The sequence below is a fragment of the Cuculus canorus genome, chromosome Z, assembly GCF_017976375.1.
Source record: "Cuculus canorus isolate bCucCan1 chromosome Z, bCucCan1.pri, whole genome shotgun sequence".
Classification (NCBI taxonomy): Eukaryota; Metazoa; Chordata; class Aves; order Cuculiformes; family Cuculidae; genus Cuculus; species Cuculus canorus.
The window spans coordinates 64,069,957-64,093,789 of record NC_071441.1 but is presented as its reverse complement, the minus strand read 5'-3'; the positions used below and the strand labels follow the sequence as shown (position 1 = coordinate 64,093,789).

At 41.1% G+C, this 23,833-nt stretch overlaps 2 protein-coding genes and 1 long non-coding RNA gene across 25 annotated transcripts in view; 2 read left to right on the top strand and 1 right to left on the bottom strand.

Moving 5' to 3' along the window:
- The window catches only part of LOC128850350 (uncharacterized), a 43,928-nt gene that overhangs the window by 7,119 nt on the left and 12,976 nt on the right, over window positions 1-23,833 (bottom strand). The window contains exons 1-3 of one of the 23 annotated variants that reach the window (XR_008447692.1): window positions 4,898-4,952; window positions 1,560-1,662; window positions 5-1,145 (exon numbers count right to left, since the gene is read on the bottom strand). The gene's annotated coding sequence lies outside the window, so the exon portion shown is untranslated. Of the gene's footprint in view, window positions 1-4; window positions 1,146-1,559; window positions 4,965-23,833 lie in introns of those variants that run through there. The other 22 variants (XR_008447694.1, XR_008447688.1, XR_008447689.1 and 19 more) reach the window with 22 other exon arrangements.
- LOC128850351 (centrosomal protein of 120 kDa-like) lies at window positions 5,036-13,537 on the top strand. Its single transcript, XM_054053788.1, is given in 7 exon segments — window positions 5,036-5,362; window positions 7,433-7,589; window positions 9,220-9,232; window positions 9,234-9,335; window positions 9,858-9,999; window positions 12,048-12,196; window positions 13,374-13,537. Coding segments are annotated over 7 exon segments (732 nt in total). The 5' UTR covers window positions 5,036-5,292; the 3' UTR covers window positions 13,473-13,537.
- Window positions 17,346-22,778, top strand: LOC128850352 (uncharacterized). Its single transcript, XR_008447696.1, has 3 exons — window positions 17,346-17,460; window positions 18,517-18,700; window positions 20,949-22,778. It is a non-coding gene; the product is annotated as an uncharacterized LOC128850352 (long non-coding RNA).

Here is a 23,833-nt window from a genome sequence, read left to right as displayed (position 1 = left end):
TTAGCGTAGAGACAAACACATAACCATACGAAGAAGGTTACATGTGGTGCTTTATTTCGAGGCCCCGGGAACCAGGGGTACGCACCCAAATCTGGCTCCAAAGACCGTTACATCGCGTTCGCTTTTTATCCTTAAAATGTTACTCAATCTGTTACATATTCAAAAGGTCCTTGCTCAACCTGTTACATATTCATTTCAAATTGCTTCATCAGCATCAGTCTCTATTGCACTTGCGCACCCTCTTCTGGTGGTCGTGGGGATGAAGAAAACACTCTTCCTCAGATGAAGCAGCTCTTCTTCCTCGCGTTGTCCTTTTCACCTTTCGTGTTTCTGGCAGTTTCTCAACATAAGAATCGCTTAAGTTGCAACATTCCTTACTTCATGCTTCGTTAGCTACTTTGTACCTTCACTGTTAGTACTATTCAAATAGCTTAGATAAGGTTAGTAACTTTATGTTCTCGCGACTTCTAAGCCATTAAATCTTCACATTCCACTGTTAATGCTAGTGCACCTCCACATTCCAAGCTAGTGCACCTCCACATTCCAAGGTAGGCTGTAGTTAGGACTGTTAGTTTCAGTTATGTATACAAATCCTACAGTTATGTATACAAAGGAGAACTATTAGAGAAAGTCGTTTAAATGTATACAAAAGAGAACTATTAGAGATAGTCGTTTAAATGTATACAAAAGAGAACTATTAGAGAAAGTCGTTTAAATGATTCTAAGATATATATATATATATACATTTTCTATCTCTGTTCCCAACACGAGGAGATGGACCCCCAGCCCCCAGGAAAGCCCTGAGGGCAGCTCTGGCTCCTCCAGCTTCAGAGGGGGAACACCTAAATCTCACCTGGCCTCCTCCAGCAGCCCTGCAGTTTCCATCAAGGAAGGGACCAGCATATTGGATGGTGCCCTCTGCGGGGTTCCCAGGCACCCCTCGTCTTCTCCAGTGCCTGCAGAGCAGGAACAGCCTCACGAGGAGCCAGGGGATACAGCAGAGGTGGCCGGTCCCTCTGGGCAGGGCTGCAGCCCCTCGGCTCCCAGCCAGGGCAAGGACCACTTGCCTGGGAGGCCCCGGCCTGCCCCGAAGAGAAGAGTTGCCAGGCCCCAGGACTCTCCTCCGCCCTGCCAGAAGCCTCGGCCTGCCCCAAAGGGAATAGTCCTCAGACACCAGTCCCCCACCAACTCCCCCAGCTGCACCAACTCCCCCAGCTGGTCCTGCTGGTCTGGCTCCAGACCAGGGAGTCCTGAGCCCTCATGTGGCCTCTGTGAGCAGCCCTGCACATCAGAGGCCACCCTCCAAGGGGAGTCCATCCATCCTGGATCCTCAGCCATCTCTGCAAAGCAGGAGGAGCCTCAGGAGGGGCTGGGGAAGGCAGCAGAGGTGGCCGGTCCCTCTGGCCAGGGCTGCAGCCCCTCAGCTCCCAGCCAGGGCGGGGGACCACTTGCCTGGGAGGCCCTGGCATTCCCCGAGGAGATGGACCCCCAGCCCCCAGGAAAGCCCTGAGGGCAGCTCCGGCTCCTCCTGCTTCAGAGGGGGAACACCCAAATCTCACCTGGCCTCCTCCACCAGTGCTGCAGTTTCCATCAAGGAAGGGACCAGCATATCGGATGGTGCCCTCTGCCGGGTTCCCAGGCACCCCTCGTGTGCTCCAGTCCCTGCAGAGCAGGAACAGCCTCATGAGGAGCCAGGGGATACAGCAGAGGTGGCCGGTCCCTCTGGCCAGGGCTGCAGCCCCTCGGCTCCCAACCAGGGCAAGGACCACTTGCCTGGGAGGCCCCGGCCTGCCCCGAAGAGAAGAGTTGCCAGGCCCCAGGGAGCACTTGCTTTGGAGGCCGCGGCCGCCAGGACTCTCCTCTGCCCTGCCAGAGACTCCGGCGTGCCCCGAAGAGAAGAGTCCTCAGCCGCCACGACTCTCCGCTGCCCCGCAAGAGGCCCCGGCGTGCCCCAAAGAGAACAGTCCCCAGCCCTGAGGGCTCTCCTCGGCAACGCCAGAGGCCCCAGCGTGCCCTGAGGAAACGGACCTCCAGCCCCCAGGACTCTCCTCTGTGCTCTAAGAGGCCCCGGTGTGCCCTGAAGAGAACAGTCCCCAGGCCTCTGGACTCTTCCCAGCCCTGTGAGAGGCCCCGGCGTCACCCAAACAGGACATCTCCTGGCTTGTTGGAAAGATACGGTCCCATTTGGTGACCTGGGTTGCTCCGTCTTAGAATTCTGCTGGCCTTTACTGGGCTGTGGCAGTACTTCAGGCTCGTTTGGGTTCTGCCTTTCCTCCTGGAGCATGTGCTGCTCTGGGCTCCTCATTGGAAGGCAGGCTACTGGACAGTCTTTTATTCTTCATCCAAACATTGCTTTATGAAGTCCATAGAGATCATAATATTTTACTCCCTGTTTCAAGACTATACCTATACTAATTGAAACAGATGCTTGTCTGTCTAATATTTTCCTCAAAGAGTTCTGGTGGCTGTATAATTTGCAGTATAGGACAAAAGTCACTCTTGCCTTTAGTCCTTTGTCAATGTAGAAATTCTACGCTGTTGAATAACGTATGACCTTCAAGAAAAACCTTCATTTTCTTTATGTGGATGATATTTTTATTATTGTGCTTCTTCCCAACTCTGTCTGAAGAGGTTACATCTACATGGTAAGTTTTGAAGTTGTAAGTAATTTGAAATTGCATCTGAAGTTCTAAAGTTAAAAAAACCAAGAAATGAGTTATCTGAAAGATATTCATTAATGATCTATCTAAGGATCCTTTAAAAGGTAATGGAGAAATTATTGAAAGTTGAAATTATATCAAGCACTGGAGTGGAAGGAAATCTAATTCATTTATTAGAATAATTTTATATTTAGATGTAAGCATCCAAAAGATATGAGTGTAAAAGCCTAATTACAAATACACATAGAATCACAACTGTTCCAAAATAATGAGTAGTAAAAGCATACAGGTGCGTGTAAACTGAGAAAGCCAGGAATAAAAGGAAAAGACAAGACAAAAGTGCTGCCAATCATCTTCTTTTTACCCCTGCACAGTATTGCATTGTAATAAATAAATGATGTGTATCGGGTTAACCTCCAGGTAAATTATGAAAAAATGATTGTCTTCACTCACTTCTCTCACAATTTAATCAATGTTTCACTTGAAAATTAATTATTTTTATTCATGTAAATTTATTTTCCTCCAGAAATATATGTTATTATTTGTCTTGGAGTGAAAATGTGAAGTAATCGGTTATGATTTCTCAGGATACAAGTTCTTGAGATGTGGAGGACGTACGTTTCTCTGCCATGTAGAATGACTGTGGGCCAGTTGTAATGTTATACGCTTTCTTGCTATTGAGAAGTCAAGCAAAAAAATTTAAGACCTGAACACTCTCAAGCATATGAATATGGGATTATCCTGTTGACTACACTACGACTGCTTACATTTTTCAAGCTTGGCAGGACGAGGATTATGATTTTTATTGTGTTAAAAAATCACTTAGTAAGATAAAATCAAGACGGAAATTTGTTAGCATTAAGAAAACACAAAAACTTGTCAAAGTACCCGCAGAATAAAATACAGTGAAAACCACTGCAAATAAATCAGAGTTAAATATGCAGGTATGCAGGAAAATGAACTATTTTTATATCACTGCTTTTTAAGTTTTAGTATCATCTCATAACTCAGGATTCTCCAGTGCATCTTTTGTTTTTAAAGCATGCTTCTCACTAGCATTTTTGGAAATAAAACCTAAGGTGCATTTCTGTAGATGATGAAGTAGAAGCACTAGAGCAAGTCTAATTTTTCGGTAGTAATATTCCGTTTTTTTCCCTGTTTTGTTTAAGTGCTCTTGTTTTTTAATTTTGTTTTTAATTATGTAGGCACCGAAGTGGTATCCTCTGCTCAGTAACAAGTACAGTAAATTTAAATTAGGTGCAGCCCACCTTACAGCCATACACAGAAGACCTGGTCCATGGCCTCATTGATAACATTGCGTAGTACTGTAGTGGCGAGGCCTGGAAGCTGGTGCACTGCGATGCTGCTGGAGAGGAGGAGGAGAACCCTGCGGCCAGCTCCAGCTCCCCCAGCTGCCCCAGCTGCTCCAGCTCCCTCAGGTACTCCAGCTGCTCAAGCTCCAGACCGGGGAGTCCTGAGCCTCATGTGGCCTCTGAGAGCAGCCCTGCATGCTGCAATGATGAGGAGCAGCCCTGCACATCAGAGGCCACCCTCCTGGATGAGTCCATCCATCCTGGGCAGTCCATCCATCCTGGATCCTCAGCCACCTCTGCAAAGCAGGAGGAGCCTCAGGAGGGGCTGGGGAAGGCAGCAGAGGTGGCCGGTCCCTCTGGCCAGGGCTGCAGCCCCTCAGCTCCCAGCCAGGGCGGGGGACCACTTGCCTGGGAGGCCCTGGCATTCCCCGAGGAGATGGACCCCCAGCCCCCAGGAAAGCCCTGAGGGCAGCTCCGGCTCCTCCTGCTTCAGAGGGGGAACACCCAAATCTCACCTGGCCTCCTCCAGCAGTGCTGCAGTTTCCATCAAGGAAGGGACCACCACATCGGATGGTGCCCTCTGCGGGGTTCCCAGGCACCCCTCGTGTGCTCCGGTGCCTGCAGAGCAGGAACAGCCTCACGAGGAGGCTGATTTAACACTCTTTCATTTCAGTAATACAAATAAAGTTTTCAATCACTTCTGAACATGCTGTTAGATGTTATTATAATTTAAGCTGCTAGACTATTCACTTAACATTTTACCATTAAAATCTTATCCCTGAAAAGGACAAATACCTGGACATCCTAGAAGTACTTTCTGAATAGCAACTTACAGAAGCTTCTAGAAATCAAAATAAATATATTAAATTCTTAGCTAAATACTGCTGTTCAGGCACTGAGGCCTTATTGATTTTCCGCACCTACCGCGGATCCTGGAAGGACCGGGGCGGGGCGGGCGGGGCTGGGACCGGGACCGGAACTGGGGGCGGAGCGTGGGACTGGGCGGAGCCCGGGGCGGGGCGTGGGCAGCGGAGGCGCCGAGGAGGCGGAGCCGAGGCGCCGCGCGCTTCCGGCGCCTCTTGGCGGGCTGGCGGCGCTGCGGGCGGGGTCGCCGTTGCCGGGCGGAAGCGGCTGTGAGGCGGTTAAAGGGGCTCTGAGGCGGGAAAGGGCGGAGAGTGGCGGTAGGACAGGACGGCCGCTTGAATTCCCTGGTCCCGTCCTCCGCTCCGCTTCCCAGCCGCTCCCACCAGGTGCAGCATCCCTCCTCCCACTCCGCTCTCCCCGAGGTCGCAGCATCCCTCTTTCCCGGCCCATCATCCATGGGGCGCAGCGGGGAAATGGTCTCCCGAGCCACTGACCGGCTGCTGATCGTCGTCTCCGTCCTGGAAGGTAACCGGAGGGGGTGGGCGAGTTGCCGGCATCCCGGTCGTCCCTGTCCCGTGCTGAGAAGCCGCCGCCTGCGGGTGCGATCGCTGCGGTGGAAGGAGGCGATCAGCCAAGCTGTGCGGTTTCATTAATAAAGCTCGTTATGCCTTAGAGCGAGGGCAGTGCACCGCCAGTTGTGCTTCTGGGATTATTCACCCAAAATATCACTTAACATCAGTGGTGGAGTTGATACAAGAAGTAGCTACTATTGCAAAACGCGGAATATTTTTGGTTTAAGCTAAAGTAGAGTTGAGTTTCATCTAAGTAATTGTAATTTTTGAAAGTCAGGCAGAGTGTGTTTCTGATAGCATGTTTTCCTTAAAACGCTGTTTTTTCCAGACACTGTTTGTTCTTTGCTGATAATAACATGCTGTGTGAAGTATGATCTGTGCTGAATGGATGTCTCTTCTGTGATCACCTCTGTTTGCAGTCTTCCCTTATTCCAAATGCAAAGTCAGGCAGAGAGCAGCTCCAAATTAGCAAGAAGTTTGACTGTTGTGAAGCTCATAATAACATTAAAATGAGTCTTTGGAAGGGAATAGATATGCATAAGATATCTGGGAGAATTTATCCATATGCATCTAAGTGGGAAGTGTATTCTGTCCCAGCTCTTGTCTGGCTGCACACGATGGATGGAGATCGCTCCCTCGTGTTGCCCAGGCCTGAAAAAGGGTGCTTGCTTTCTAAAGCTCCAAAATGAGTCTCGGGGAGTTTATTTGCTGGCATTTTTGGTATCGGAATTGTCCTTCCCATGCTGAAAAGCATCGCTGCCTGTTTTGGCATTGTCTGACCCGTGTTGCCTGTGCCGGGCTTTAAACCCCACACCACTGCTGTGCCTGATGGGCACAGGGGGCCCTTTTCCAACCTTCCCTCCAGATCCTGACTGCCTTTCCTGGCTCCTTTCACCTGGCGTAATGGGGTCCTTGGCAGCTGGGCTGCACTTTGGGAAAACTTTGGACCAAGGTATCCGCATACAGCCCATCTCTTGCTGTGATCAGGATTGCTACATCTGTTCCCCCTTTCTTTTCTTTTTTAAGTATATTCTGGTGTTTCTGTCACTCTTGCAGCATTACTGTGAGCTTTTTCTTTAGTATTGACTCAACTACCTAGCTAGTAATTGTTCATCTTGTGTGTCTGCAGATTATACTTGCTGTTTTATACTCTTTATTATATATTCTATGTAATACTTTCTAAGGCATAAGTAACGTGCAGGGCGGTTTTCTGGTTTGGGTTATTTTGACAGAATGCTTTCTCTTTTTGGAGTAAATCCTGTTATCCATCTGTCTGCTTTTCTAGTTTGCCAAGGTGGCTTTAAAATAAGATCCTGCCCTCCCATGCACGCCCACACTGTGATAGCTGTAAGCTTTAAAAGCGTTCCCTTCATTTGGTCATTGCAGTTATTCATTGAAATACAGGATGATGCTGAATCCAGGATAAATCCTCTACAAATGTATTATAGAAACAATATTTATTTAACAGGAATAAAATAGAATATATAATGATTCTGTATGTTATGAGAAAAAGACCTCGTAAGATCATCTAGTCCAACTGTCTACACAACACAGCACTAAGGCAGTTTCCTAATGTAGTAGTCATTGTTTTTTCAACAACAAGCAGTATGAAAAATACCTTTTGTTGCTTTTGTTCGATCTTGTCTTCTGCTTTGATGTGGGACAGTGATAAAATCAGCCACAGAGGCCCAAAACATTCAGCCTCTGCCTCTAACCTGCTCACTTGTTCTATTTCCCCACAGAGATTTCTCAAAATTTAATTCTACTAGTTTCTTTCTCTCTTTGTTGTTTGGTGTCTTGCTGTTTCTGGGTGCTTCACAAATAGTCTGTTTCGTGTCAGGTTGTTTCTCACTTCTGCATAGCGGGAAGACTTTGAATATGAAGAACATAGCTTTGGAGTAAGCACAGAGAAGAACATATGCAAAGTGTATTTTTACGTAATAGGTTTATGGCATGAATCTGAGTTCTCACTTCTTTTTTTTTTTTTTTAGTGATGGTGCATGACAATTATACTCTTTTACAGGGCGCTGTTTTCCGAAACGACCCCAGCACATGCTTATAGTTGAAGCAAAGTTTGATGGTGAACGGTTGGCTACTGATCCTGTAGAGCATACTGATCAGCCAGAATTTGCTACGGAATTGGCCTGGGAACTTGATAGGAAAGCACTTCATCAGCACAGGTAACATTACATCACAGTTTAGCCCTCCCTCCTGGCCGGGTCAACAGCTGAATGTAGGCAGCCATGGTCCCAGTTTCTCCACTCCAAAGGAACGGAGAATAAGGGACATACTTCTGGGCTGGAAACTAAAACAGCTTTAACGAAACAACAGTAATGAAAAGGAAGATTGTATTAATAAGGAAATATATAAAAAATTGAACCCCCTGATAACTATATGTCATCACTGACACTTGAGGGCAGATGTGGGGAAGGGTCCCGCACTGGACTCAGTAGCCTATGGGAGCTGCGTTCAGGAAATAGGTTCACGAGTGCACAAATTGGAACTGAGGGAACAGAAGAGCAGGCAACGTCCACACTAAATGCCACCCATCAAAGAAGAGTGCCTGACCCTTGTGATCCCTCAGTTTTATGCTGAGGATGACGTACGTGGGATGGAATACTCTGGTCAGTTTGGGTCACCTCTCCTGTCCACCCCTCTCTGCAAGTCTGACACGTTTTTGCCTCTTTTACTTAAGGCATTCCACCAGTTTGAGGGTGGCCTTTACCTCTATAGGAATAGATGTAAGGAGTGGTCTTTCTGCCCCCTATTACTTTGATGATAACTATAAACTTTAGGTATTATCACTTCTACGGACCGAGAGACATGTCTTTAATTTTCAGAAAGTGAGGTTACTTAGATGAGGGTTATTAGAAAAGTTAGAAAAATGTTTTGCTTTAGCTCGAAAGGAAAGCTTAATTTGTCTTATGTCAAAGTTAAGTCTAATTTAGAGATAAATTTCAATTTACTTGCCTTTAAAACTACTTAAATAGAATTTTTATATTACTATCATCGGAATTTTTTTAAGGGACTTTCTTTTAGCTGCACCGTGATGTGCCGTAAAGTTGCCAAAACGAAGAAAAGTAGTATGTGGCAAGATGAGTCATATTAAAAAAAAATATAAAGGGTATGTTTTTACAGTACTGAAAAAACCCAAGTGTCTACAGCAAAGTAATAATGCTGTAGTCTGAGCATCAGACTCAAGCTTTATGTACACTGTGACACAGAATTAACTTCAAGCTTGAAAAGCCTACGTAGGAGTTTTTGATAATGTCCAATTTAATAGCTGAGATTTTGAATAAGGTTTCCATAACTGTCATCTGGTGTTAACTGACATGTTAGAATATTACCTCCACGTTTTCAAAGAATTTAAAGACCGTATTATCATTGTTTGACCAAAGAAAACTGCCAAAATCTATGTAATGCTAGATGCCTTATCTGTGCCCCTAAGCATTAGGTGCCTTGCACAAAAGACTTAGTCCTATTTTTAAGATACCCTCACAAGTGAATTTCCAATTTCATGTGAGATGCAGTGTGTATTTCTTGTACATGGATGAGATTGAATTTCTCAGTGTCTTCCTATTAACACTTGAGACTCCGTGAGACTCCAATACACTTTTACAAAATCAAGTGACTTGTTTGTTCTCTCACTTAATGATGAATTTTTAGATTCTCAGAAACCCAGTTTCTGACCTACTAAAACTGGTTATGTAACAACTAAATTTTGTATCATTAGTATGTGTGAAACTTACGAATTGTTTTTGTGAAATAATTGCAGAGATAACTTGGATTTAAACTGAGTTTTTCTTTCAGGCTGCAGCGATCAACCTATCAAACTCCAGTGTTTTGCGTTGGATCCTGCAACTTCAGCTAAAGAGAATATAGGCTATGTTGTACTTGATTTAAGGTCTGTGCAGGAAAAGAGACAGGTATGTTATGGGGTATAAATCTTTACAAATCTATGTTTTTACAACGGTACTGTTTATAGATAGTCAAATTTGAATTAAGGCACAGGTAAAATTTTGCGGTCTTATTTTTGAGTATGACATAAGTCTGATATGGGTCATAACAGGACCCTGGTTTCTTACTTTAGCATTGTACTACTTAAGGATTTGTGACTCATGTAAACTACTGTGCACTTCCAGTTGAGAACTAGAAGATTTTCTCTTGTAATTTAAGATTTATGGCATGTTTTTCTTGCCAACTAGTTTATTCTACAAATGACTGGAAAAGAGTATGTTCAGCTAGTCTTCCAGGAATCATTCTGTAGAAACTTTTAGTATAATAGTATTCTCAAAATAGCCTGCATTTTGGAAATAAAACCTAAGGTGCGTTTCTGTAGATGATGAAGTAGAAGCACTACAGCAAGTCTAATTTTTCTGTAATAATATTATGTTTTTTCCCTTTTTTTTTAAGTGCTCTTGTTTTTAATTTTGTTTTTAATTATGTAGGCACCGAAGTGGTATCCTCTGCTCAGTAACAAGTACAGTAAATTTAAATCTGAAATACAAGTAGGTGTTGTGTTAGAGACTGATTTAAAAGCACCAGTTGATGGCTTTAAAGTAAGGGAGGCACCCCTTAGAGAAACGAAGGGTAAGTAATGCAAGAGTATCACTCGCTTGGAATTTAAAATGTTCCCATGCAAGATGAACATATCACTTGTTGGAAATGTATTTTAAGTCTTGAGAGAAATTTAATTTCATAGCATTTCCAGTGCAAATTATTAACAGCTGATTACTGTACCTCGTGGTAATAACTTCACAAGAGTGCTTTACTGTAGTAATCCTTTGGCTTTCTGGTGGACAGAGTTGCAAACTGATCTTTAAAATCAGGAACAGTGGCCCATAATTTACTCTTGTGGGTATTTTGCTTGTACTTCAGGGCTTTGGCAAGTTCTGTAAAGAAAGAAGTGAGAAGCTCCTTTCACAGAATGCAGTTTCAGTAGTTTGAGCTTGGAATTATAGAGCGATGCAATGTTTCTCTTGTAGGGTATACTGCTTCTATTTTCTGATGGGCTTTTCATGGAATCTGAATAATTCAGTACTCAAAACATCTTCTGTTGATGAGTTTTTGTAGTAACATCTACTTTAACAGTAGTGACTCATCCCTCTTCTGGATTCCCTTGTAAATTCCTGTCACAAGTAATTAATGAGATGTGTCAAAAAATCTATTAGAACTCAAACATTAGCTCTAGTAAGTTATTTCTGTGCTGTACTTTTCAGTAATTCTTTTATCTGGGATTTTTTTAATGCAAGCTGGTAGTTTAAAAAGAACAAATCCCAAGCCAAACCCTTAGAAACTTGAGTGAAAAGAAAAAAAAAAAGACCCTCAAACCTCAAATTTACCTCCCCACTCATCCGCTACCCAAAAGCTGATGTACTTAATTTCTAAAAACTAAGCATCTGTTACTACCAGTGAATTTTGTGACACTTTGCCTTGACTACATTCCAAGAGACCTTAGAGTAGTATTGGAGTTCCAGCATAATCGCTTGACTTAACCCATCCTTTCAAGTTCACAGCAAAATATGGGGGAATTTTGCATCCTGTAAAGTTTGTAAAGGAGGCAAGGAACTACTGTAAATGACTTGTTAATTTGCACTTCCCTTGTGATCTTTCTGCCTGCAAACTTGCCTGCAAACTCTCCTGTCCCTCATGACCTGACAGAAAATACAAGAAATTCCTTCTGCCTTCAGAAATTCCTTCTGCCAGAAATTCCTGGCTCTGCCTTCCACTTAATGCTTTCTGTGGAATAATTGACACAAACAATTTTGCAAACTGTTTCCTTTCTTGTGCCATCTCAAGGGTAGTCAATGCTGTATTTAGGCAATGGAAGAAAAGAAATGTGGATTTTTGCAGGTTTAACATTAATGTTCCTAGCATTTGATATGACAAAGCTGGACTGCACAATTGTAGTCTAGTCAGACAGCTAAGGAGGTGTTTTGCTTTTAGGATTCATACACTTCAAATTTTATTTTTAGTTCTTTTTTTCTTTGCTGACCTATGGAGTCTAAAGTTTCCATTATTTGAAATGGAGCCTTTTGGTTCACAACCAGAAGTGCTGTGTGATTATTACAGTTTGGTGTAACAGAAGGTGTTTTGAAGTGTATTGAGTTATTGGCACTGTAGGGTAGAAAGTAATAAACCAAAATACAAACAGTGTTTTATGCCCTGGAGACTTCAGGTAAAAATCCTTAAATGAAACATTCCAAAGGTCTGTGGAGTGAGACATCCTTTAAATGATTGAACACATTCTCATATGCAGTTGCTGTCTTGCATTTCCTTTAATAAGTAAAATAAAGAAACAGCATGGTAGACTCTAACCTACTGAAGTAAGGTTCCCGTCACTGTAATGTTACTCATTGTAACATGAAATAAAACTACGCAGTAGCATTCTGTCTAGCATAGTGTTCAAAATAGTATGTGTGCCCAGTGAATAGAAAGGAATTTCAGAGTATTTTTGTAGCTATACTTAAGTATACTTAGGGACTTTATTGTGTTGAAATACTTGGGGAGCATCAAGATCTTTATTTATAACTTTTCTTTCCACATGTGAAATAGCTAAAGATAAAATGCAATTAAATTTAAAATCCTGCAGGAATTAATAAGGTCACAAGTTATTTAATTTTCTTCTTCTCTGTTAGCATCTGCCCTTCCTTCTGAAATAGACCCTATAAGTATTTTGCCAGTCTTGAATGAAGAAGAGGGCTATCATCAAATTGGACCAGCACAGTACTGCAGAGACTACTTTGTCTTGTCTGTAACCGTTGTGTTTGCCACACATTTGGAACAGGTTTGTTTCCTTGCTATGTGTAGTTTTTAAGAAGTACTATCCTACACTTGTATTTTTGCCCTCCCATGCCTTATTTCTAGTTGTGATTTCCTTTTACCTTTCTTGCAGTAACCTTGTCCACTATTGAGTTAATACACTTTCACTTGAATTTTAAACCATTGTGTGCTGATGTGTCAAATCACAGATAAAAGATTGGAATTATTTTGGAGATGAAATTGCATTCATTTTAAGCTATGCACTTTTATGAAATGTGTACATTTGTATTTCAATATAGTATAAAAACTATGTGTAAGGATAATATTGGCCTTCAATCTGGTGGCCACGTTCTGAAGTTCAAATGAGACAAAATACTTTTCAGATCCGTAAGATATACAAAAGGGTCGAGTTTGTGTTGCTGAAGGGAAGAACGTATTAGTTTGGATGAAGTACCATACTAATGCGATTATTTCAGCTGTGGACCTCAGCTGCTGTGTTTATGCTGTCCTGCGCTCCACTGTTACACGTTTTCTGATTTAATAGTATAGGTATGCCCAAATTACTATGTGTAAGTCACGACTCCAGGCCAGCATGGTTTTAATTGATCTATAACTTGTAGTATATGGTGAGCTCTCCTCAGTCTTGCCATCTTTTTCCAGAGGAAATAATTTTCCATGTCAGAAATATAGGGCCTTGTGAAGTGTAATAAATTTACAGTGATCACTCTAGGGTAGCTTGTGCCTTTTTAGGCATTGAGCTCAGTTGCAGTGGCTACTGGATGAAGTAGCTATTTCTGGTTGTTCAACTCTTATTCAATCACTTAAGTTATTATATAACTCAATTACACTGTAAAATATTTTGTGAAGGCACTGCTCATTTCAAGATATTTATGCAGTGCTTGACATTATTGAATATATCAGTTACAGCCCTTGGTGCTGTTAAATCTTAAAGGTGATTTGCAGTGAGTCATTTTGCAAGTTTTTAGTAGGCTTGTAAAGTAACATTTTTTTTTCTTTATTAAGTTGAGTGTTAGTATAAATGTATCCTTTTCTATTTTGGGTAGTGCAAGCTAGGATTTAGGTCAGGTACTCAGTAGTTTGAGATCACTTTAAGCTCTTACATTTCCAAGCTAATGCTTAAGGATCACTGTAACTGTACATTAATGAAAGAGATATATTCTTCTTTTCTGCATCTTTTTTAGTTAGTTCCTAGTACCATGAAGCTTCCTGAAGGACGGCCTGAGTTTTTTTTCTATTACTCATTACTGGGAAATGATGTTGCAAATGAACCTTTTTTCTGATTTAATTAATCCAAACTTTGAGCCAGAAAGAGCTTCAGTTCGAATACGTAGTAAAGCTGATGTCCTTCAAGCTTATCTTTACACACAGTTCAAAATTGCAGGTAAGCTGTTTCTTCTCAAATGTGAGTGAAAAAAAATAATGAAAATAAAAGAAATAGAATATGGATCAGACTGAAACTGGAGAGCATTAATCTTTCCAAAACTAAATTGCATTACAATAATTTGGTTCAAATATACGCTGATTCTCTTGCTGATGTAAGGCAAGCCCTACCAGCAAGCTGTCAAGCTCAGATGGAGTACAGTCTCTTTAGTATGGTTGCTGTTGTAAGCTGAGTTCTGTGTCATGATAAGAGGTATTGCTGCAGCATGATATTCCCAAAGAGTCAATGTGGCATTATCAAGAGCTCTGAGCTGTGGGACCTGCTTTGAAATCAGACCATCTGTAACCACAGTCCTGCTTTGTGCCGCCTGTGATAACTGCACCCACACCAGCTGCTCAGGTCACCCTTGCCCAAGGTCTGGAATCACTGTCTTCTTTATGTACTCTTTATGAATAATGAGAAGGCTTGGCTTTTTTCCCACTCCTTAGCCATATACTACTTTTAAATACAGCCATATTTGGGCTGGTAGCAGAAATTGCTTATCTTTAGCTGTGTCTTTAAATGGGGGACATAGTTTAGTGGTGGAGTTTGCAGTGTTTGGTTTACAGTTGGACTTGATGATCTTTAAAGGTCTTTTCCAGCCTAAATGATTTTATGATTCTGTGATTCTAAATATTGGGTAGTATTGAAAGTGTTGGTGGCAATCCGTGTCTGGCTCCCGTTAAAGTCATTAGAAAATGAGACTGGTTGGTTGGATATATTATAGTGTTTGTAATAACATAGCTGGTAAATAAGACAGTGTTGGCTGTACAAGTAATTCTCAGATTTGGACCTTTTAAAGTTATTTTCATTTAAACTTGTGCAAACCACTCCAGTTTTGTTGTTCAGGTTAGTTTCAGAATGTTTCTGTTTAAATCTTATATTGTTCCAGATATTTTGGTCACAATTTTATCTTAGTAATGACAGCTTTTGGAGAAACATACACTGATATATTTAGAATTTAATCTTTGTGGTCTTGAAATGAAGTATTTAATATGGCATATATTATATATAAGAACACCTACAGAGAATTGTCTGTTTTGATCATGTTAGCTAATGACTTGTTGAACAAGAGTTGTCATGAGGTCAAATCCACATCTTGATTTATAGTTTTCTTTCTCTGACTTCTCACTCAACTGCTTAAAATTTAGGATATAGGTTCAGAGCACTGTTTTATGATCCATAATATTGAATATATTTTTTTTGAAAACTGAAGACTTTAGTTATAAAAGTTGCTATCTGACAAACTCTGTGTGTGTGCATTGTATATTGTTGTGTATATATATATATATGTGTATGTACATACACATGTTGGCAGCTGATATTTTTTAGCATTAAAGTCTACATTAAATGTAATAAATGTTAAGGATCAGAGTACAGTCTTCTGATCTGCTAAAACAGAACTGAAGTGACTCTTACTTGGGAAAGAGCAAGTTGGTATGTAAGTTTCAAAGAGTAACTTTCACTGAGGAAAATGAATTGCCTTGCAGTGTTTTTTTTTTTAAGATCTGTCTTTTACTTGGGTGTATAGGTAGTAAGCTGTGGAGGAAAGGAAGAGTTGAGTCAAGGTTGAAAAAGGGAACAATGTTTCTTACCAGGAATTAAGAGACAGTTACTTATTTCAAAATCCTTCCTATTTATGTGGTGTCTAAATATATTCACAAAGCTTAAGCTTTCAAATAACTTCTTTTCCTTTACCTTGCAGTCAGGCATTTTTATATGCCTGTACATTCAGGGCAAGAGTCTCTGTGCAGCGTTTAGAATCCTCAAACTGCTGAATTTGTCCTCTAGAAAGGATGATGTGACAGGTCCTCAGAAGGGCCCTGCACTGATCACTGCTGCAGAGCCCTGCACAAATCCTGCCTGCTCAAGACTGAAATTTCGTAGCTATTATCTCAGTGATCAGAATATTTGTTCTCAGTGTACCTAGACTAGACTAGGGATAAGTTTAATTTGATTTATTTATGCTACCTTTAGTAGATGATGCACACTCAGTACAAGTGGAAATGCACAGGCCAGTTACTTTCTAGCACTTTTGTATGTATGCAGATCCACCTTTGCTGTGGAGACCAGTCTCTTGGAAGCACTGAAATATCCCTGTCTGGATTACTGAAGAAAAGTGTGGAGATTGATCAACACCCTGTGACAATAGAAGGAGCGTTTGTCCTCATTCCACCAAATAGAGCTAAACAGAAACTGCCGCAGTTGCCTTTGGGCATGGCTCCTACTGTTGGGGTATCTGTAACTCTGCAAAGAGAGAGCTTGAATGCCCAGGTATAGCTTACTTGTTTATTTTTAGTTTAGACACTGTTGCATGGTGTTATGTTAAAAATGGTATTTTAAATCATATTTGATGGTTAAGAATATAGAAGAAAGTCTTAATGATGAAGTGCTTTGTATGAATGATTGTTTTATTGCTTAATTTTTTCTATGTCAGAAAATGATGTCAAACTAAAATTGTTGTAGAAAGAATTTTCCAGTGCAAGCCATGATCACTAAGAAAACTGTATCACTTCATTCAGCCTTTGATTCCCTTAAATGCTCCAACTGAACCCAGACAGCCACAGGAGAAAGCTCTTTCACCTATTAGTGGAAAAACAGAAGTCCTACAGCAGAGATCACAGAATATATCATCTCCAGCCGACCACTCTTCTTCAACAGAAGACAAAGCAACTGAAAGTGAGGTGGAAAGTCTTAAGTTTGAAAAAGGCACAAAACTGAAGAAAAAGGTATGCAGTGTATTTTTTTCCCAAGTTATCACGTGTGGTCTTGGATTGTGTACTAATCTTTTGTGGTGATAAATTTCAGACAAGTGAGAATTACTTACATGAAACAAGGAGTAGGAGGAGAGTAAATATTGTAATTTGAACATGATGGTTGTTGAAAACACCTGGAAGAGTCAGATTACGGATTTGGTGGTGTAGATTACAAGCGATGTGGATAGTCATCAGCTTGAGAAAGAATACAGAAATGTCTGGAATTCCCTGAATTTGAGAATGGGGAAGCTTAGTACAATATCAAGGAAGAAACTGACTTGCTCAGTGAAGAGATCAAATGGTCCAAGATTCACGTTTATTAAACAGAAGGGTGGGGGAATGTGCTTTTCAATAACTTTAAGGAATTTACTATGTGAATCATAAACTGTGGAGACAAACGGTCATACTGTAGAGATTCATGGACAAAACACACTATTGGGGTTTTTTCTTTATTTGTTATCCTTTTGTAGGGACTTGGTAGCACATGTTGTTTTCCAAGACTTCCCTTGGGTTTGATTTGAGGGCTAGGTTGGGGAGAGGTCAAAGAGGAACAAATGAGAGAGGAAGTGCTACAATGATAGAGTAAAGCTCAGAAGAAAGTGTTAGTTTGCTAAACATTACTGAACACACATCATCTTAAGAGGTGATCTATGAATGAAGCTGAATAGTTGATTATCTTTCTAATGATGTTTGTATTACTATTCTTTTGAAATTCATCCTAAAGAATAAAGTTCTGTACAGGAAAACCTGTATCCTAGTACATGTCTCAGGATTTGTCTGCTAATTGAGCCAAATTTTCTTTTAATCCTAACTGATAAGCAAGGATTGAGACCTTTATCAAGAAAAAATATTGGAATCCAGCAGCTAGTTTGAATCTGCAATTAAGAAACCCAGGATTGTGCTTTTTTATTAATACTAATTTTATAAGTGTTTGTTTTGGTAGAATGTAAAACATACCATTTCACATTTATCTTTCAGGGCTGGTGGCTGAGTCTTGCCAAGAGGTTAACAAGCAGTGTACTGAAGAACTTCCTGTTTCCAAATCGCAAACCAGAGCAAAGTCACCTCTGTTGTCAGATCTGCAAAATTCAAGTAATGCAAAATTTATCTAATTTAGTGCATTGAAGGAAATTTGAATATAGAAGCAAACTGAAGTTAATTGTAGCAGTAGACTGTACACAATTTTTGTACTTGTCTGTGACAGCTTTAAACTTCTAATCAGCTATTTCATTGCATCAAGCAATCTAATGAGGTTTTATGTGAATCACTGAGAATCATTTCATTCCTACGTTGTGCTAACTACCTGGTGTTGAAGTATTATTGGATTTTTATTTTTTGTATTGTTGCTGTTATTGCAAACAAAATACTTAAACAAGCAGGAGAAAAAATAAAGCAAATGCTTGCTGTGATGTATTTCTTTAAAAATGACAAAAATGGAGTAATTTTAGATAGTTGTGAAGAAAGAGGATTAGAACAGCCAGCTTGCAAAAGGCTTCTCTGACGGTGTCTTTGCCTCTTTTTCTACCTTACAGTGCTAAGCTTATTTGAAAAATACCTTTTGGAGACCTTGACTGAAAACCTTGTTTGACCTTTTTTCTCTTTGAAAGCAGTATTGGGTCACAGTGAGAAGCCTGGACGCAATTCAACAGGCACTCACTGGAGCTTTTGCTTCTTAAATTATAAAATGGATGTCACAGTAGGTGGGTTTTAATCAAAGAGTGTAAGCAGATGGGCTTCACAGACTTAGCTAGAGCATTTTAGTTAGTTGGCTTGGAACAATTATGTAAATTGTTGAAACTGAAGTCTTACCTTCTGAAGAATTTAATGTCTTGGATCTTAGTCTAAACTTTTTTCAGTGACATAAACTTACATAACTTTGAAGATTAAAAAGAAAGGGAAACTATTAGATTTTTTAAAAAAGATTTAAAGTATCTTTTTTTTTTGGTGTTTTTCCTTTGGAAGCAGTAACTTGCAAAGAGAGTGGCCGTTTTAACTTGTATAAGCTTATATTACAAAGAATTGAAATCTCCTGGGGAAGCAACTTATTTTTACTTGCTTTTAAAGTGTAGACCTATCTTTAATATATTTTGTTATTTTGAGCTGAACAAATCATTATAAATATGCACAAATTTTCTTCTGTGTTTTCAGCTGATAATGGTCATGGTCCAGTAGCTGCATCTCATCTCAACCGTATGGTTGCTTCCAATTCTCCTGAGCCTGTGTCAGCACAGAAAATTGTCATTCCAGCAACCTCTCACCATTTTTGCTTTTCAATAGACCTTCGAAGTATACGTGGTCTGGAAGTTGGGTTTCCAATAAATGGCATTTTAAGGTACAATTTATTTTTGTAGATCTTATTCTTGGTAATAGCTGTATCTATCTTTTCAGTATAGTACCTTCATAATTTGATTGTTAGCAGCATGCTGTGTGATGGCCTTTACCTTTCGGTAGCTAATTTTCAGTAGTGAAATACTTTGCAATGGCTCATCGCTAAACTTCTAAGCGTTCCATCGTTAAAGAAATTATATAACAATTCGCCTGCACTTCAGTCAGTGGAGGAAAAGGAGAAGGACTTGTTTCCTTACTTTCTGGCCGCCTTTCCCAATGATGAAAGGAGTGGTTTCTGTAGCTTTCCATGTCTCCACCAATATCTCCTTGTAGTGTTTTGTAAGAGACAGTTCACTTTGTGTGTGACAGTAAATCTAAAGGAAGCATATTCTAGTCTTGAATTGAAGAATTAGTGTAGTAGATGCATTATCATTCTGAGAGGTAGCATCAGGGGCTTTGAATAGTCTGGTACAAACGGCAAGTAGCAGGGAGGCGTAGCATCTTCTGTTACTTTGAATTTGTGGAGTTATAAAAAAGACAAGCTCTTTGCATATGGAAGGCTTCTGCCTGAAGCAAAAGTAGAAAACTGCCAGTGCTAGTTTGGAACAATTGCTTGGGGATTAGTTTGTTACTGATGTCATCATGAAAGTATGGCCACGGTTTTGAAGAATGAGCAGATGTTAGCTGGGAAGTGAATGCTGAGTTGACAGAATGAGAACTAAAATGTGAACGATCAACTAAAAGTTATTGAAACTGTGTCTATTTGCAGGTTGGGGTTTGTTTAACATTGCCAGTGAAGAGAAACTTTGTTTTATCAAGTTGTTTTGTTCAGGTTTTAAGAACTAAATAGTAATAATAATAATAATAACTAAAATGTGAGCGATCAATTAAAGAGTATTGAAACCAGTGTCTATATGCAGGTTGGGGTCTGCTTAATGTTGCCAGTGAAGAGACAAACTTTGTTTTATCAAGTTTTTTTGTTTAGGTTTTCCTTTTAGTTTAGGATCAGGAATTTGTAGCTACAGGGGTGATTTTTTTTGTTTTTTAAAAATAAATCTGTACTTGTGGAATTTTAGTTATTGATGGTATATGAACCACTGGATTAACAGAGCAGTTTTTAGTTTGCCTTCTAGTTTCCACTAGGACCATTTGGTGCATGCGATGAAGTGTATCTTTAAGCGGCGTTTTGGTTAGAGAGTGTTGAATATTTGGGCGTGGAGGTGCATCCACATTTTGCTTCGCATTGTTGTTCTGACACAGTTAAGTTCAATACAGTTTGAAGTAGTCACTGGGCATTCTGTTCATGTTCATGGTTCTTGACTTTAGCTCTAAAACTAGGGTAAAAAGGTAGAGTTTGGGTGGAGGGATTCAATGTTTGTAGCACCACTAGCAGAGTTTGCACCATTAATGGTTTTCTGTATAGGCTATATGGTTAAATAGTATGTGGAAAGCAATGTTGGATGGAATTTTTGTCACACGGAAGCTTTTTCACATAACATTCAAACAGTGAATTGATTGTTTCAGAACAGTGACAACAAATGGGTTTTGCTGTTTTATGAATATCAACTTTTACAGTCAGTAATGAATATAGCAAGAAACTGAACAGGAGAAACATTCAAACGCATAAATGTGAAGGAAAGTTGTAGGTAAAAAAAAAAAAAATGCATTTTCACTGTTTATTTGGAGCTTTTTTTCATTCAGGTCCCAACAGGCTCTTTAAGCAGTTCTGCATAAATAGTTTGCGTATGAAATTTTGTAAGTGGTAGCATTTGATGTAGCATTTATATTATTTAAACTTAGCCTACAGCTGGCATCATCAATTTGATCACAGGCAGAGTTCAAGAGGTTTTAGGCTCTCCTTTATTGTAGTTTGTCATACACTGAACTGTGCTGGTAGAATAGTGTCAGACCACATTGTAAATCATATTGGTTAAAATGATTCAACTTTCCTTTTAGTGAATTAAACTCTGGGGAATTAAAAACTGTAGGCCTGTGAACTTAACAGGTCATTAAAGCTTTTGCAAAAAACAGCAAATTGTAGATGAAACTGGAGCAGTGCTGAAGCAAATGGAAATAAGAATATTTGAGACCTAAATTCCATTGTAGGACTTGTGTGCAAATTCTGTTAACTTTACTATGATTTGTACTTCAGTGAAAGGTGTCTAAACTGGTTTTATTGATGGAGAAAGTATAAGAGAAAGCATGTCTTTATTAAATTATTACTTGATTATTTTTGTTATTATTTCTATTAGGTACTCGTATCCATTTTTTGGCAGTGCAGCGCCTATTATGACGAACCCACCTGTAGAAGTCAGAAAGAACATGGAAGTCTTCCTTCCACAGTCCTACTGTGCATTTGACTTGGCAGCCATACCTCATCAACTTCAAGAAACATTCTTTAGGTGATAACTTGCATTCTTCTTATCTTAATTATGCTTTTTGTATTTCTTGTTATAGATGAAGTAACAGGCTTGATTATTTTGCCTACGATCATCAGCTTGAGAATTTAGCAGGAAAAGCCCCGAGGCCAGCTCCAGCTCCTCCAGCTTCAGAAGGGGGAGACCTAAACCTCAGCCGGCTTCCTCCAGCAGCCCTGCAGGCTCCAGCATGAGAGAAGGGACCAGCACATCGGATGGTGCCCTCTGCATGGTTCCCAGGCACCTCCCGTCCGGTCCTGTCCCGGCAGGGTTTATTTTTAGGTTTAGGATTAGTCTTACGTTCGGGGGTTACCGTTAGGATTCTGGTTAGGATTAGCTGCCGGTAGTGTTAGGGTTAGGATTAAACCAAGTTAGGGGTTAGATTTAGGAGTTAGCATGCGCAGGCAGCACACATAAGAATTAATTGGCTGAGCTGATGAGCGCCCTGGAGGCACCCATGAAGAAGCGGACAAGAGAGGAACATTGCCGGGAAAGTGCCTATGAGAAGTACCGTAAACAGAAGAACAGAAGCAGCAATTGTAGCCTTCTGATGCCCACAGAAGGAATTGGGACTGCGTGTGAACAGCGAGCGATCGGTTCCCGATTGAACAGTTATTCTGAAGTTTGAGCACGAGGCCAGTTGTTTGTAACCAACCAGATACCGCCTTGTTTTTCGAAATTCAGCAGAGTTGCATAAAAGCAGCCTGCTTTTGCAGTAAAGGGTCTTCTGTTAATACAAGTTCAGGAGTCCGTGCCTCAGTTCTCTCAAATGATGACCTCGGTGTGATTAGGGACAGAAAGCGCCGCTCACGGAAGAGGGTAGCGTTCTGGAGGGGACATCTCAGCTGAACGATTGTCTTGCCGGCAGGACCGAGCAGACAAAGACCCTAAGGCTAATCAATCACCTCTTCCACGAGATTCAGGTGAGCACCTGAGAAACTTAAGAGAGATAGAGAGATAGGTTCTAATATGTCGACTGAGGGAAAACGATAATAAGAATGCTGCAACATATTTTAAAGAAACGAAAAGTTAAGCATGACAAATATATGCTAGAATTATTATCAGCGTGGTTGAAGAATAAGAATTTGCCCGCAGAATCACCACATGTTTTTGATGTTCAGTCTTGGAAAGAAGTTGGTTAATTTGCTTTTTGAACATGCTTCCAAAGGTGATGAAAATGCCATGCGTGTTATGACTACGTGGCGTTTAGTCTTTGAGACTTTAAAAGAAATGCGCTGTGTCAAGGGAGTAGCAGAGGCAGTTCGAAGGCCCTGGGCCACAGGTATGGGCACATCAGGAGAGTGGGACAGGCAGGAAATGGCCGCCCAAACATATGAGAGTGATAGTGAGCAGCAACGAGGAAGGAACGAGATTGATTATTCTGATAGTGAAAAAACTGTTGTTTCAAAAACCTCCTTGTTGTCCTCGAGAAGGCAAATGAAGAAAAAGGAGAGAGATCGCAGGAAGATACGACTTGGGGAACAGGATAGTGATAGTGATGGAGAGCAAGCAGGGCGATTTAGTGGAAGTTTACATGTCGTTTACATCAATGAAACAAGGAAACGCAGAACCTTACGTGACGTTTGTAGATCGATTACGTGACACAATAGGAAAAAAAGTTCCATCTTAACAGCAGTTGGTACAGGAACAAACTACAAGCCGGGCAAATACAACCTTCAATGAGCCCTTGCAACACTCTCGTGTTTGTGATTCTGAAAAAATCAGGAAAATGGAGGCGGTTACGTGATTTGCGACGGATTAATGAAGGTATGGATAACACGGGACCTTTACAACCAGAGTTATTGTCAACTACAATGATTTACAGAGACTGGAAATTTCCAGTTACTGACATAAAGTATTGCATTTTCTCCAGGACAGGGACAACTTGCCTTCCATTTACATAAAGCTGCCAAACCAACAGTCAGAATTCTTGCTTTTATTTCTTCTCCTTAGCTAAATTTTTCCCTGAAAATTCATTTTGTCTTTAGAAATGTGGAAAATAAAAGTGGATCTCCTGATGGCTTTGAGGGTGGGATTGATCATTAACTCACAGACTCATAGACTCATAGAATCATAGAATAGTTTGGGTTGGAAGGCACCTTAAGATCATGTTCTTCCAAACCCCTGCCATGGACAGGGATAACCCACCAGACCATTTAAAGGGCTTAATCCCTCCCTAAAAGGCATTGATTCCCTCCTCCAACATCGTTATTCACCCCAAAAAAGGCCTTAACTCCCCCTCTAAGACGGCTGATCCACCCTAGAAGTGCATTCGTGCACCCTGGGGTGATGCAGGGGATGCTGCACCGCGGGACGGAGGAGGAAGGATGAGCACTCTCTCCATCAGTCTTTGGCTCAAAGGGTGCTGTGGTTTAAGCGTGGCCGGCAGCTCAGCACCACGCGGCCGCTCCCTTGCTCCCCCACAGCGGATGCTGGGCAAGAATCAGAAAAGGGCAAAAGCCGTGGGTTTGGGCCAAGACAGTTCTGTAATGACCAGATCATTAATAATGAAAATACAGTCCCATTTGGTGACCTGGCTTGCTCCGTCTTAGAATTCTGCTGGCCTTCAACTAGGCTGTGGCAGCAACTTCAGGCTGGTTTGGGTTCTGGCAGCCCTCCTGGGGCATGTGCTGCCCTGGGCTTCTCGGTGCGAGGCAGGCAGGGGCACACTGGGAAGAAGCCCTGACCCCAGCCCCCCGGCCCTTCCCACTTTCCACTGG